Source organism: Crocodylus porosus, unplaced genomic scaffold (genome assembly GCF_001723895.1).
Source record: "Crocodylus porosus isolate Cpor-Errol unplaced genomic scaffold, CroPor_comp1, whole genome shotgun sequence".
Taxonomy (NCBI): Eukaryota; Metazoa; Chordata; order Crocodylia; family Crocodylidae; genus Crocodylus; species Crocodylus porosus.
Window position 1 is genome coordinate 51,926,577 of NW_017728947.1, and position 15,991 is coordinate 51,942,567.

The 15,991-nt window shown below is 44.1% G+C and overlaps 1 protein-coding gene and 1 long non-coding RNA gene across 2 annotated transcripts in view; one reads left to right on the forward strand and one right to left on the reverse strand.

Moving 5' to 3' along the window:
- Positions 1-1,164: 1,164 nt before the first annotated feature.
- Positions 1,165-14,930, forward strand: LOC109321293. The gene is made up of 3 exons (XR_002104020.1): positions 1,165-1,175; positions 1,504-4,221; positions 14,918-14,930. It is a non-coding gene; the product is annotated as an uncharacterized LOC109321293 (long non-coding RNA).
- Positions 7,715-15,991, reverse strand: part of ELMSAN1 (ELM2 and Myb/SANT domain containing 1) — a 66,464-nt gene continuing 58,187 nt past the window's right edge. Inside the window, exons 8-13 of the mRNA XM_019551853.1 lie at positions 15,051-15,126; positions 14,044-14,132; positions 12,886-13,035; positions 12,343-12,543; positions 11,040-11,251; positions 7,715-8,769 (exon numbers count right to left, since the gene is read on the reverse strand). Coding sequence (XP_019407398.1) covers positions 8,553-8,769; positions 11,040-11,251; positions 12,343-12,543; positions 12,886-13,035; positions 14,044-14,132; positions 15,051-15,126 — 945 coding nt within the window. The 3' untranslated portion in view covers positions 7,715-8,552. The remainder of the gene's footprint in view (positions 8,770-11,039; positions 11,252-12,342; positions 12,544-12,885; positions 13,036-14,043; positions 14,133-15,050; positions 15,127-15,991) is intronic.

Consider the following 15,991-nt stretch of genomic DNA (forward strand, 5'->3'; position numbering starts at 1 on the left):
CATCATTATAAAATTGAGATCTCGCTATGAACTGCTTTCCTGGATATGCTGAAGATGGTGCTGGAAAACAAGAAGAGAGAGAAACTGAGACAAAATCTTTGAGAAGTCCCTGAGGAGACTGAAAACTACAGAAGCTAGTCTGCATTCTGGCTCAGGGATCGAACACCACTAAGTGGACTGGTAACATAAACGCAAACTGCTGCCTCAGTGTTCCAGGAATCGCATTCAAAGATGAAAAAGCAAAGGCACAATAAAAAGCTGAGAAAGCCCTCTACCCACGCTCCCTTAACACACACAGATGACAGAACCTGCAGCTAAGAAAACTCATTTTTAAACCTTATTTAATAAAAGGTTTAAAAAGATACAGAGGGACATTAAGTAAATAAGTTACATGGGTACATTACAATCACATCAGCAAGATTTCCTTTAGTGTATTAATATTTTGTAAAAAAGCACACAAAAAAATAAAATCAGTCTGGTCTATCACAACTGTACAGCAAAAAAAGGCAAATTTTTTTATGTATATATATGTACACCCCCCCCACACACACAATTTTATATGTAACAGTCTTTGTAAAAGGTGCCCAAGGCAGCAAACACATAAAAGACAGTGTCTGCTCATTTGTTAAAATAAAAGTAATATACTTTTTATAATAAAGCATTTATACAGTAATTACAAAGACAGACCGTCCCTGTACAGTACACCAAAGCTTTAAGATTAAACATTTAAAAACCGAACCAAAAAGGTAAATAAACATGGAAAAATCTTTTTGTATCAAATCTGAGCTACAAGGGGAAAATAAACTTGGAGAAGCTGCAGGAAAGATGGTTTCTTTAAATATACAATTAACAACTATAAAAATATATGTCTCCTTCTAAAACTTAAGGAGTGAGGAGTTTCCAGGCTCAGTTGCCAAGAGAATTCCTGTTCCAGAAAGAAAAACATTTAGACAGCTGGGGACTAGGACTGTGTGTTCAACATCTGACACAGGAGAGAATGTGGGTGAATGAAGCAGCTCAACCCCACATGGACAATTTGCAAAGAAATCCATCCACACAGGATCAAACCTACAGTATAGACACCACTTCTCCATCTCTCTGAAACGATAAGCTTCAAAAAGCATACACTGAAAGATAATGCAAGAAAGTTTGCATGGATAAACATGGTAAGGAAAGTACATACGAAAATGTCAAGGCATATATAAATCAATTGTGAGAGCAGTACACCATGAATCTCTGCTTGCGAGATGCTATCAATGGACTAAAATCAGTTGTCATAATATCAAAGTCTGCTGGTAAGTAAATGGTGAAAGGTGAAAGATATTTTATGTAGATACACAGACAAGTTTAAAAAACCAGAAGACATTTACAGCGTGACTTTCTAGACCACTGACTAAACAGACTGGAAGTGTCGGGCCATAGACACTTGCCGAGATGCTGGTAAAAAAAAGGGGGGGGGGGGGGGGGGGGGGGGGGGGGGGGGGGGGGGGGGGGGAGGCGGAGAGAAGGTGCATTCTGTGCGGCTTAGGAAACGCTTGTGTGTGCCAGTCATCTTAAACTTAGTGTGCTGTAGTTACAGGAAATGGGATGAAAAGGTAATCCACAAATAAAATGAGCTAATCTACATTTCACATTATGCTATTAATTTTTGGGATGAATACATATCTTTAGTACAGTTTTGGTTCAGATTTCAGCTGCCCTTTACCTGCTGTCAAATGGCTTTATTCCCAACTCTCTAGCTATAAAAATACCAAGCAGGTGAATAAAATTGCTCCTACATAGTCACTCAGAATGCTACATGCCACCGTACACTTTATTTGCTTTTATTTTGTTGCATGTTGGTAGATTTGAATGATTTGCATAGGGCTGAGTACTCTCTGATCAATTAACACCTGATCAGCCCAGCTACCCACAAAATGAAATCTGTGTTGAAGAAACACAAATGTCAAACAAATATTTCCAGATAAATTGCAACATACCAGTAGGTACAGTAGATTTGCATTACTCTGCTTATACAAAACAACATACTGTATATACCAACCTATATACACTGTGCTATATAACAGAAATGCTCTCTATACATAATCATACCAGGCAGCAGGTTTAATAGTGAAGGCTCATAAAAGTGAAAGAGCACCAGCAAAAACCAAGAATACTACACATTAGGAGAGCCCCATTGTCAGTTCATTTGGGGCCTAATAAGATTCAAATGGGCAACAGTTTAATAAATGTGGCCAAATGGCAACTAGGTTTATATTCTCATTTTAAGCCCGATCGCCAGTTGTGAAAAAGCTAGTTATATTATCTATTAACATATTGACATGAGCAGCATAACAACAGAATCATAGTAAAACAGGGCTGGAAGGTACCCCAAGAGATCAGCCGGTCCAACACCCTACTCAAGACAGGATCATTCCTGTCTAAACCATTTCATGCAAGTGCTCACCTAACCTCCTCTTAAACTTGCAAGTGATGGAGACTCCACAGTCTCTCCACATAATGTTTCAGTGCTTAGCCACCCTTGTAGCGAGAACGTTTTAGTTAAACTTCATTTGCTCCCACAGAATAAGGTTCTCATTACAGAGGAGAGATCTTGTCCAAACTGAACTTATTTGGGAAATATATTATAAATTAAGACAAATTTATTTTACTGAGTGGAGTTCAAATGCAATGCCTGGAAACACTAAAAATTACACATGGGCAATCCAATAAGCCAAAGCAGAACAACAGTTGCAGAAGGAGCACATTTTCCAAAGTGAGCTGGAACGTAGCTTACTCCAGAGTACACATCCCACGCTCCAGCAAAGCAAGAGGTCAGATGGTTACTTCTCTTCCCAAGAGCTGTGGTCAAACCCCATTTGGGATAAGCAGAGAAATTCTAGTAAGATCTTGTGTGTAGGGTGGTGCTTGCAAGACCTTGTGGATCTCAGAATTTACCCTGGAAGTATCTTCCAGTCCTCTACTGTATGTTTTTTGGCAGCAAATATTTTAAGGACAGGAAGAAGCATACCAAAATGTTTTACTTTTATACCCACTCCAGAAAGAGGTTATCCATGAGGCTTCAAGACCGCTTTAGGTTCAAAATGTGACGCTAGCTATTGGGAATTCCTGGAATGAAAAAGCATAATACAGCCGGGGGCTAACCCTGCACTCTCTATGGTTAACATCCCCTTCAAGGCAAAACCCCTCCCATTCCTCCACTGACACTGAATTAGAACAGAATGTCAGCTGTGATGGGGGTGGAGGGTGGGGAAGAAGGGATCTGCATGCTTGAACAGCAATCAGCTAGCCAACTAACACTCGACTCATCAGTATCTAATAAGTACACCAATTTTGTAGGGTTTTAATTTTTTTTTCTATAGATCATGATTTGAATGCATGTGCACATGCATATATACATGCCCTGGGAGAAAAAAATTGGCTTCTAAACATAAGTAACAGTGCAAAAGTTCTTGCACTAACACAGATACTAATAGAGTATCTTAAGGAAGACTAAGTTAATAATTATAGCAATCATATAATCCTGTTGCTGGAGTCCCCTGGGGTTCAGTGGTAGAATCCTTGTGTGCCACACAGGAGATGTGGGTTTGATTCCTGAATGCTTATACAAATACAGCCATGGAGGCACTAAATGTTTGGACTCAGTCTGGCCTTTGGATTTTGTCTCAGTGGCCTAAAGAAGGGATGGAAGGTCGAGGCAGCCTCCGCTCCTCCAAGATTCTTGCCGAGGCATATACATTGAAGGTCTGGGTGACCTCTCACGCATACACCATGATCCAGAAGGATCAACAGTTGCTATACAATCCTGTTGCTGGGCTCCTGTATTTTCTCACTCTACAGCCTGTCAATTGCTTACCAACATTTGCAATGGCATGTCACCCTAGCTTATAACCTCTTCAAGGCTATAGCCAAACTGAGTAGCCTTTGGGGGCACTGTAAAATACTAATGGAAAACAATACATAAAACATTTCTTTGCCTTTTACTCTTTGGCACTAATCTTCTGTTCCAACAGGGTGAATAGGTATGTAACAGAAGAGCAATAATTCTCCCAGTCTGGAATCATGGCTTCATCCAGGATCTATGCCCACTTTTCAGTGTAAGGGGTGAACTACTTTTTTTTTTTTTTTAAACTAAAAGAGAAAAACCTTGCCTGATTTAATATGTCCATTTCTGTGGACACACTAATCCAGGCAAAGGCATTCAGTAGGAAAGTGCAGTGTGTTCTGCAGTATTTTTAAAATTATTTTCTAAATGCACAAAATGCCCTACTTGCTTTTTAATTTATTACACTACTCCACTATTCCCAGAACCTGATAGGCAGAAAGGACTTTCCAAATTCCCAGAAGCAGCTGCCATACTAAAGGATAAGATCCAATAAAAGGCTACAACACTATTAAGCACAACACTCAAAATGGATCCAATGCAAGTGGGAAGAATTCAGAAGTGAAGTTATTTAGACTGAAATGCAATAGACAGCTGCTTCTTCACCAGGGCTAGAACAGCATGAAGCATGTGCCATCTCCAGTTTCCAAAAGAAAGACTTATTAATAAAATTTAAACTCTTAATGGGAAGATTGGTTTGCTAGAGTTTTTTTCTTTTTTAAATAAATATTTGCTTTCGATTCTCTCCAGTTTTTAAATGGATTTCAGCAGCACAGGATTTGCCATCTGCCCTCATTCCAGACAAGGCTGGACTCACAGAGGGACAAAGGAACAGTCATCCAAATCCTACAATGGACCAAGTTGTATGTGACTGTACAGGGGAAGATGGAGTCTAGGCTGGAATGTGGTCTTTTGATCCCTGGTACAAGCTGAGGCTTGGTACATAAGGAAAACATTGCGTTACAAAAGGTAAAGGGGCATTTTTTCAGTAGTAAAAGCTAATATTTAAAAAGAAAACAGTTCCCTATTAACCATGTTTATTCTTACTTAAAAGAAGTTATTTTTTCTATTACTAAGAAGGTGAACAAAGCTGCACAACTTGAACTGTAGGTTAATCAAATATACGGCCCATGATTCTGTCAGACCAACCTGGTGGGCTTCTATGACCAGGTCACCAAATCCTTAGACACAAGTGTAGCAGTGGACGTAGTCTTTCTGGACTTTAGGAAGGCCTTTGACACTGTCTCTCACCCCGTTCTCATTAAAAAAACTAGGGGACTGTGGTGTCGACACCCACACAGTCAATTGGGTCACCAACTGGCTGGAGGGCTGCACCCAGAGAGTGGTGGTGGACGGGTCACTTTCAACCTGGAGGAACGTAGGCAGTGGGGTCCCCCAGGGCTCGGTCCTCAGGCCCGCATTGTTCAACATCTTTGTCACTGACTTGGACGAGGGAGTAAAAAGCACCCTGTTCAAATTTGCAGACAACACTAGAATGTGGGGAGAAGTGGGCACACTAGAAGGGAGGAATAGGCTACAAATATCAGACCTAGACAGGTAACGGGGGTGGGCAGATGAGAACAGGATGGGTTTCAGCACTGACAAGTGCAAGGTGATGCACCTGGGGAGGAACCACCAGCACCATACCTACAAGCTGGGAAACTCCCTTCTCATCAGTGCAGAGGCAGAAAAGGATCTTGGAGTCATTATTGATGCCAAGATGGACATGGGCTAGCAGTGTGGGGAGGCAGGCAAGAAGGCCAACCGTACCCTGTCATGCATCCACAGATGCATCTTGAGCAGGTCCAAGGAGGTGATCCTCCCCCTCTATGCGGCACCGGTCAGGCCGCAGCTGGAGTACTGTGTCCAGTTCTGGGCGCTGCACGTCAGGAGGGATGTGGACATGAAGAGGGTCCAGAGGAGGGCCACTCGCAAGATCAGCGGGCAGCAGGGCAGGCCCTACAAGGCGAGGCTACGGGACCTGAACCTGTTCAGTCTCCACAAGAGAAGGCTGAGGGGGGATCCAGTGGCCTGTTACAAACTAGTCAGGGGGAAACAGCAGGCACTGGGGGAGTCCCTGTTCCCCCAAGCACTACCAGGAGTGACTAGGAATAATGGCCACAAGCTGGCAGAGGGTAGATTCAGGCTAGAATCAGGAGGTGCTACTTCACAGTCGGGGCAGCTAGGATCTGGAACCAACTTCCATGCAAAGTGGTGCTAGTTCCTACCCTGGGGGTCTTTAAGCAGAGGCTAGACGAACACTTTGCTGGGGTCGTTTGACCCCAGTACTCTTTCCTGCCATGGCAGGGGGTCGGACTTGATGATCTGCTCAGGTCCCTTCTGACCCTACAAACTATGAAACTATAAATAGGCTGTGAAATAATGCAGATGCAAGTCAGGCCCAAATTTCAGTGTATAGGAAGCTCCAAAGCCATACAGCAAGAGAAGGTCATGGAGTTGACAGGCTTCAGTTTGTCCTGCATTGCTCTGTAGTTGAGCAAGCACAGAGGCATTCTCTTGCTTGAACTTTAACAGCAAGTCAGCTGGATCAGCAAGTAGCCTGCTCATTTTACTGGAACCAGCCCTGCTCAGGAATGCACGGACCATTAGCCAGTCAGTCCGCCCAGCAGATGGCACTGTTGAGCCACAGGTGCTTGATCTGATTTTCACTTTGTGGGAACTGGCAAGCTGGAAATTCAAAGCCACACTTATGATACTATTAAGGGGTCAGTGCTGCCTCGTCAATACAAAGCTGGACTGGGATTGGGTTCTACTCCTGGCTCCGCTATTCACCTTCTCAGTGACCTCACACAAGTTGCTTCAATTCTGGATCCTGGCTTCCCAACAACAAGGATAGTGATACTGATCTGATCTTCTTTGAGATCGACTGATGGAAAATGCTATATCAGACCCAGGTGGCAATGTTCCTGACCACACCTCTTTGCTCAAGCAATTAAATGCAACAAACATCAAACACAAGATGTTCTACTAGAGGTGAGAGAGAGAAACAGCTTTCTGGATTTACAAGTTCTTGTGATACAGATGATGCCTCACCCCAGTGGCCCCCTCTTATCTGACATTTCTCTTCAGTTACACCTCCAGTGACGGTAGATGTGGCTATCTTGATCCCTACAAAAGCAACTATTACATTTCTCTGCAGTGTCCAGAAGACAAGTGTGTATACAGCCCAAGAAAACACCTAGGTTCATACAGTTTTATGACATAAAATGGTAAGTAGAATATGTATAATGTTTAGAGAAATGCTGTGCAGTATTAACATTCATGTCAAATGACCTGTTTTGCCTTCTTTAACTCCTGTTGTAACACAAGGCTTGTTGGCATCTGTTTGATATTGGGGATCTACACACATCTAGTGGCTCTTCTGCAGCTCTGCAAAAGAGAATACATTTCACCGTAAGAGGGGGTAATGACAGGAGAGCCCAACAGGCTCTGCTGTCCAACTACTGCACGGGAATAAAGAGAAGGCCATTCCTACAGTACATGCTGCCACACCTTTTTCAAAGGAACATCCCTTCGAGGATATTTATATAAATAAAGCATTTGGAATCTCACTACCCCTGGGGCATAAGCTAAGGGATGGCCATTTGTAGACCACATGAAAGAACAGGGGAAGGCCACCAGGAGAAGGAAAGGGTCATCTGGGGTAGGAGATTAAGGAAACATCAGGAGACTAAAGTCCATCCATGAAAACATTGGGATCTTGGTTCAAGCCTCATTAGAACAGCCTCGCTGCCTCTGTAACAAGTTAAAGCTCAAAAGGTCACCCACCACTTTCAACTTGATGTGTGTGGGGAACCAGATTTTTCAAAAAAAAAAAGTGAGCTGAGATCAACTGCTTTGTGTTCTACATGCGACATAGCAGGACCTTTGAGCTGCATTGCTGCTCTCATCCCACAGGATGCGTCCACTGCAGGACTCTTTATGGCACAGATTCCCTCCCCACCCCACCCCCAAAACAACAGAAACAAACACAACACCCAGCAGGTCTCTCACCTGCTACAGAAAAATAAAAAATGCTCTCTCTCCAGGAGAGGGCAGGGCTTTGCCTTCTCTTTCTGCACCTGTTTCACTAAGTCGTGTCTCATTCAGCAAAGACAGCAGAGAGTGTAGAGAACAATCCTAGCAGAAGGCAGGAAGAGAAGTGACAGAAAGGAGGATTTGCTGTGGAAGGCAAGCTCTATCCACTGCCAGCATCACAGTAACTAAATGCTGTGCATCTATCTATAAGTAGAATATCCTTCTTCCTGCTCAGGTCTGGAAGGCTTTATAGGGGTCTAATAAAGGGTCTTGTCAACACAGATCCACAAAAGCACAAAGAGAAGGTCTGATTGACCTGACGGAGAACTGAATTCCACTCTGGATGACTGTTCTACCGAGTACCTTGGGGTCTCTTCATAAATAAAATATAAATCTTATTTGTAAAAAAGAATATCCAAGTTCACACAGATCCATTATCCACTGGTTTGGCTCGGTCTGTTCAGGCAAATCGAGGTGGAGCATGTGGGATGAGGAAGTGGCAACACTGAGGCCTGGTAGACCTCTGTTCCAATGAGGAAAAAGTGCAGCAAAGGAAGCAAACACATGAAGTATTGACCTGCACTACCCTGTTGGGTCCAGCCCGGCTACTCCCTCCTCTTCTGGCCTGTTGCTAAATCTTCCTGTCCTCATCGGAGCTGTCACTACTACTGCTGCCACTGCTGCTCCTGCTGTCGCTGCTCTCCTCCTGCTGTTCCTGGCTTTGGGCTGCTGCTACCGCTGCTGCCGCTGCCGCCTCTCTCTCCTGCTGCTTGAGTGCTGCTGCCTTCTTCTCCTGTTCAGCATGGCTTTTCATGTGGGCACTGCGACTCTTCACCTTGTAGAAAACCCTAGGGACAAACACAAGCATGTAACAAACAGTCTGCCCAATCCTCTTATAAGCATCTCCAGGTTGGAGTCAAACAGCAGGGCAGGACCATTCATCACCACTAGAAAGGATCTACTGCAATTATCACTACTTTTGCTCCTACTCCTCCCACAGCACAGTCCAAGGGACAGGCTCCTGACTCCTGGGGTCAGTGCCCTAAAATCCTGTTTCAACGATCTGTCCAATGATCTCTTCCAAGGCTGCTGCCGATCTGCTGTGTGACCCTGGCCCTGTCCTTTCACTTCTCTTGGGCTCCTCACCTTTCACCTTATCTGTTTAAATTCTAAGCACCTTGAGCAAGCAGCTGACTCTTGGTCCATGTCTGTTCACTGCATGACACAGCAGGGGCTCAATTCCAGCTGGGGCTAGTGATGCTGCTCTAAGGCAAACACCTAATAAACAAGAAAACAACAGCTGGCACTCCTCTTTGCTGAAGCTGTAGGGATATGAACAGGCTTGGGTTCCTCCCCCCTTGCCTTCCTTTGTCTACTCCACCTAGTCTTCCCATATTTCCCACATTCAAATTCTTAATTCACTGTCACCAAATACTCAAATGGAAGCTTGAAGGCCATTCAGAATCCTCTCCTATTTCTCCTGCACCAATATCCAGGCCAGAAATACAGCTGTGTAATTCCTTGTAGCAGTGCCTCAATGTCAAATACTCCTCCATGATACAGAAGAGTCTCTGTCAGTTCTCATCACCCTGCTCACTTTAAATACAGGAGTAACTGCTGGTACTACAAAGCTCACTATTCTTTATGATTACATTATTTATGCAATGAACTGAATTTTCTTGGCATGAATAACACTGATGGCAACAGATGCCCAAAGTCCTGGAAAATACAATGCATTTAACGGGCACAGGAGACTGGTGTAAACTTGATCAGAACAACTGTCCATCATTTACCTGACACCTGCTGCTACAGTAATGATAATGCCTGGTATTTCAATGGCATTGTTTATTTGACATGTTCCTAGAGCACTTCATCAACTATTCAGGAATCGCTCCACCATTCAGTGAAATGTAAACACTGCTGAGATGGAACATAGCAGCTGTTAACAGCACACATCAGCACTAAAGCATACTATAGCTAATTGAAGCTGAAGGGAAAATTTACATCAGCAGAATTATCTGAGCTGCAATCCAGCTGGGACAGTGGCGCTCAACCTTTTTCCCTGGTGGGCTGAACTGGCAGCACCCAGTCTATCCGTAGGCTGGATTCAACCAATGTTCCCAATCCAGCCCCTGGGTGGTCACAGCAGACACCACGTGGGTATACAAAGGGGCTGAGGGAGGGTGCCAGGGAAAGGACCTTGACCATGCCCCATGGGAAAGGGAAGAGAGGGGGTGTGACCAGGTCTGAACCCAGCCCCACAGGGAAAAGGGGCATGGCCCATCCCTGTGAAGGGAGAAGGGGATGTGGCCTAGCTGTAGAGGAAGGGGCATGGCCAGACCCTAATCCAGCCCCACAGCAAAGGAAGTGTGGCCCACCTTCAATGGGAGGGTAGGAGGTGGGGCAAGCCCAGGCCCCAGCCCAGCCCTGAGGGGAACGAAGGGGTCATGGCCCGACCTTGATCCAGAAGGGGAGTGGGCAGGATGTTGCCCAGCTGCACAAAGGAAGGGGTCACCAGCAGCCTAGCCCACTGCGCAGGGCTTGGGGATTTGGGGGAAGGGAGGGTGGCCATATTAATGGCCACTGCTCCCCTACCACAAATTTCCTGATGCATGGGGAGTTCCATGAGTCAGATGCAATGGCTGCATTTGGCCCACGGGCCAGAGGTTGAGCACCCCAGGGCTAGGACACTGGTATTCATATGCCTACTACAATGAAAAATGGCAAGCCCTTGAAGGCCACAAGTCATTAAGAACAGATAGCTTTGAAGCTCTAATCTGGAAGAGTGAGTCATGGGTGACTGGTGGCTCTTGAGTCTGGGGGGCACCCACAGAAGCCACTGGTGATCTCCCTCAGGTGCCAGCAGTGGCGTAAGAGCTAGTGAATTCCACCAGATGCCACTGGCGGCAGGGATGGACCCATCAGGGGGCACATGTGCCCCCACTGCAAGTCGCCTATGGAGCAAGTCATCAGCAGCACAGGGCCAAAGGCATTAAGATGCTAACATTGTTCCCACCGGTTCCTAACCAAGTGTACAAAGGAAACATCAGGCTGAGAATGAGCTGCAGTGGTGATGTAGAACAATCCTGTTACTGCAAATCCATTCAACTGCTCTTACCTTCCACATTTTTTACATGGAAACGTGCTTTCTTCATTTTGCACTTTAGCGGTGAGGTCTGGCTTTATTTTCTGTTTCCGTCTCCTCCTCTGTCCTGGGGGAAGAGTCTTCCGAAACTTAACTGTTGCTTCTTTAGGCTTTCTTCCAGTTCTACCACTGGCTTCTCCTGGTGCATTAGCCTCATGGCTGCTTAAACTGATGACCTCATTGACCTTCACAGCAAGAGAAAGTTGTTAAAGCAAAGTGAAAATGAAAACCCCTTGAAGAAAGGATGGTGGCTGCACGTCTAACCTTCAGTTATCCTATCCTAATCCAAGATCTTGCCCACAAGAAAGAATTTGTGGGATTTCTAACATACCCACCATCATTGCTATTGGAGTACAAATCACAGGGAGTTGTGCAGGATTCTAATATTATAAAAGCCTTAGTCTGTCTGTAATGTTTTATTCTCACTCCGACTGGCTGACTGAAACAACCGATCTGAGTACTCCAAGAGCATTTGGACAGGAGACAGTGGGGACACAGGGGACAGAGCGGGCAGGCACCGCTAACCGGGGGCGGGGGGGAGTGGGCCCGTTCCCTCCTCTGTCGTCCGGATGAGAAACAGAGGTGTGGCTAAACAGGGGGTGGGATATGGAGCTGCTGGTCCTTAATAAAAGCCGGCAGGGGAGGAAGAGGGAGGGGCATGGTGGCGGCACCCCACTGCCACCCCCCGACAACAACCCTGAAAGGGAAGGGGGCAGAAATCCGTCCTGGACCCAAAAAGCAGCAGGGGCAAGGGTGGGGGGAGCGAGCCCACACATAGGACTCTGTCCCCGCCCTGCCATGGTGGTAGGGAGCATGCCACTGCTGACCCACCACATCCTGACAAAAGCTGGCAGAGAGAGTGAGGGAGGGGAGCAGGAGCGAGGGGCACTGTGACTGTGCCATGCCAACAGCTGAAAGGGAGGGAGGGGAGCACGGAGAGAAGGCAGGTGGACATGGGCCAGGCAAACCTGAAGGGAGTGGTGCCGGACCAAAGCGGGGCAGGGAGGGGGCGCGCAGGATGGACGGACACAGACCTTTCCCCGCTCCCCCATCATTCTTCACATACAATTGGCTACTCTTATTATAATCCCCTTCCCAGTCAAAACTCTTCCAAATAAACTATGTAACACACTGTTGGGATGCCAGTAGGTCCATAGCTATTCCATTTTCAGCACATCCCCCAAGAGGAAAAAAAAAAAATACACTGAAAATGCCATTTTACTCAATGTTTTATGAACTGTACATGGGGCCAGTTGGGGACTGATGTACTACATACCATTTCATTGGCTTGTAGTGTTTGTGCATCTTTGGGAAATGCTGTACTCCTTTTTCTGTCATCCAACTCTTCTGCCTCCTTAACCACTTTCTCTTCAGTCTCCTCTTCCTCCTCCTCCTCATTCTCTTCCGCCATGTGCCCATGGTCCTCATTGAAAATAACTCTTCTGGGAGGAAGTACACGGGCAAACCTATGGGAGCTCTTCACAGAAATTTAAAGGGACAGTTAATATTGTCTTCTTTGACTTTCTTTCCCACTGCAAGCAGAAGTCATCATGTGAAATAGGATTCGTCATTACAAGACTAGGCCCACAGCATCAATCAAATTTGTTTTTTACTGCCTTTGCTGAAAGTTGAGACTGACATAGAACAAGGCATTTTTAATCAGACAGTGGCCTAGGGAATCTGTCATTCTTAAGAACACATATTTTTAAGCCTCTTGTTACTTACACAAAATAAATGCAATTATGAAGAGCAAACTGCTTCAGTCCATGGAAGCAGCCTTTGGCAACAAAGCCAACACCAGGAAGGGTCAAGTGCTTACCTTAATATCAATTTCAGCTTCATCTTTCATAGACTTCTCATTAGTAACATCAATGTCCCCAAAGATTAAGGTCCCATTCCGACCAATTTTCACTTGTTTTTTGTACGTGTAATAGAACTCCACACATTGGGCCACTGTCTTGGTTTTAATCTGATGTTAAAAACAAAACAAAAAACAACACAAAACAAAACATTGCACAAACATAAAGGTAAGATTTTTGTTTTTAAGAGTAAGCAAGTAATCATGAACACATTAATGCAAATTGCATTTGTTCCAATTTCTTTCTATTGTACTGTTTTTACCTGAATGCAAGACAACTTCAAATTTAAGATGACCTCCCAAATAATTATATTCTAGGCATGGAAAAAATATATAAGTTTGTTAAAGTTTTCTATGTCTAGAATCTAATTTTTGGAGGGTTGTCTTGAATTCACACCCCACACTCCTCCCCCCGCCCCCACTGCAGTGGGGTAAGCAGCTGCAGGGAGATAGATGGAGAGGTGCCAGGTGGTGGGGAACCAAATGGCCTCACTCCTGCACCTTACTGCCTGGCTCCTCCAAAACTTGCCCCACCAGCTGCCTAAATGGGGGAGAGGGGGGAACCTTGTCTTGAATAAATATGATTATCACAGTTCTTTAAAACCCTTTATCTTGTATTAATTTTCTACCTTAAAGCCTCTTATTTAGCCTCTGCTTTCCCCTTTATTCAATAGGAACATTCTCTACTCAATATTAAATTTTGTAACCAGTTCACTTAATTGCCACCTTACACAGAACACACACTATATACATATATTTATTTGTATATACATACATGCATACAAATAAATAAATATCATTTTAAAGATCACCTTATACAGAATATATGTATATTCTGTGTAAATTAAGCTTGGAATATACTAATGAGGAAGACTGGACTAACAAATGGGAAAACAAGTCAGGAAGTCCTGGGGGTCATTTTTTTAACAAGTTTAATGTTTAGTACCCTAAATTTCTCTGAGACTTCCTCCTAAATTGGCTGTCCACTGCCAAGTCTGGTCCTGTGAATTTTTAGAACCCACTGAAAACAGAACTCTCCATTATGACCCCACTGAGTGAAATACTCTAAAGATGTAAGTAAGTATAGTTCCTGATCCAAGTAAATGCAGAGTAACTTACAAGTTTCTGGACCAGGAAAAAGTCTTTCTTATAGATTGCAATGCCTTTGTTGAAAAGTTTCTTCTCTGCAACTTTCCACTTGTCTGATCCTGTAGGTACAGAAAACAGAAATTTAAACAGAAATTTTCATTCCAAGTTATCTCTCTTTAGATTTCCTTTACATAAAGCCAGCCTAAAATGTATCAATTAGCTGAATATATAATGCACATGCCATATAGTACTATTTTTACCTCTGTAAGGCCACACACCATTCAGAATTTCCCACTTCCCTCTCACATTTTCTTTTCTCCATAGATCAACAATTGAATGTACTCTGCATGCCTGATAGAAGTGTCCTATCAAGAGGGGTATGCATATCAACCAAGGTGCTATTCTGGTGAACTGCAGGAAAAGGTATTACATTTCTTTCTGCCCTCATATCAATCAGGTATGCAGGGCTAGCTCAATCATGGAAGTTACTACCTTGCAACATTGTCTGAATATAAGGGCTGACACAGCAGCATCAGACACTGCAGTTTTGCTTTCATAGAGGAATTAGTGATCAGCCTGCTGTTCTTGCTACTCTACAGCTTCCTATCATAGGCAGCACAGGCAGTGAGAGGTTAGACTTCCAGCAGAACTCCCTCAATTCCCTTCTCCAAATTCATGACATGGAACGTGCAGTTCCAAGATTAGACTTCCCATCCATCATCTAACAAGCTTCTCCTGCCATCTTTCTGTAGCTTAGTCTCAGTGACTAGTTACTATTTTTCCCTGAAAGGAAGTCTCTGATCAGAGACACATGACTTATTGATAAATGGATTTAGGATTTGCAAGTGCATGAATTCACACACCACACGTAAGTCATGGCATTGCAAGGGAAGGTTCCCTGCAGTTCATCAGCTGGTCTGGAAGTTAAGCATTTTCTGACTTCTGTTATAAGTCTATATACATAGGACAGGAAGAAATCCATTACTGCAGATCAGCTACCAAAGAGACAAAAAGGCAGCAGCTCCCACTCAGAATACCTGTGTAGTGGTAGTCAGCCAAGGGATGGACTGGTGGTCGCCCTGGTCCCGTCAGCAACAGTTTGCCCAAAGCAGCCTAAGAGACAGCACAACAGCAGAATTGGTTTCATGTAAAAAAAAAAAAAAGTATAGGTATGTAAACAAAGAACATCAGAAAAACCATTGTAATATCATCTACGTTAATGGCAGATTAACAGAAAGGGAGCTAGTCTCTCTCCCACAGCATGCCCTAGTGTGTTTAAAAGGTACGGTGAAAGGAATGCGAGTCAAGACTTCATCATTAAGTTCTTGACCCTACACTGACTCTAGCTCCTGGGCAAATTACCTCACCCCTCCAGATTTCAGTCTTTCCTCCTGCAAACTGGGCACAATAGTATTTATTTACTCTGACTCAAGGCTTTTGGGAGGGAGACTATTGCTCTTATATACAGAAAGCCCTACACAGTACAGGAATCATCCTGCTTCGAGATGATTCTACGTAACACCAGTTCCTGTTTGTGCCCATCCAACAACCCAGCTCTAAATAAGCATACAAACTCAAATTCAGAAATGTAAAAATCAGTATAAAACTACCCGACCTGCATTTAATCAGCAACTATAATTTGTGCTGAAGTTACAAGTAGGTGGCCAAGTTATTGGCCTTTATAAACTACAGGTACTCTTCACTTAACATCATCCTGGTTAGTATTTCATTGTTACATCACCTATCTATTGAAAAACATACTTATTTAAAGTCACGCAATGTTGGGTTATAATGTTGCTTGGCGACCGCCTGCAACTAGGTAACTACTGTGATGGAACTGGATTCGCTTAACATGGTTTCACTTAAAGTTGCATTTTTCAGGAATGTGACTAAAACGTTAAGTGAGGAGTAGCCGTACACCTGGTACCTTTCATAGCATCTACCACATTACAGTGCAGCAATGTGGAGAAATAAGCCC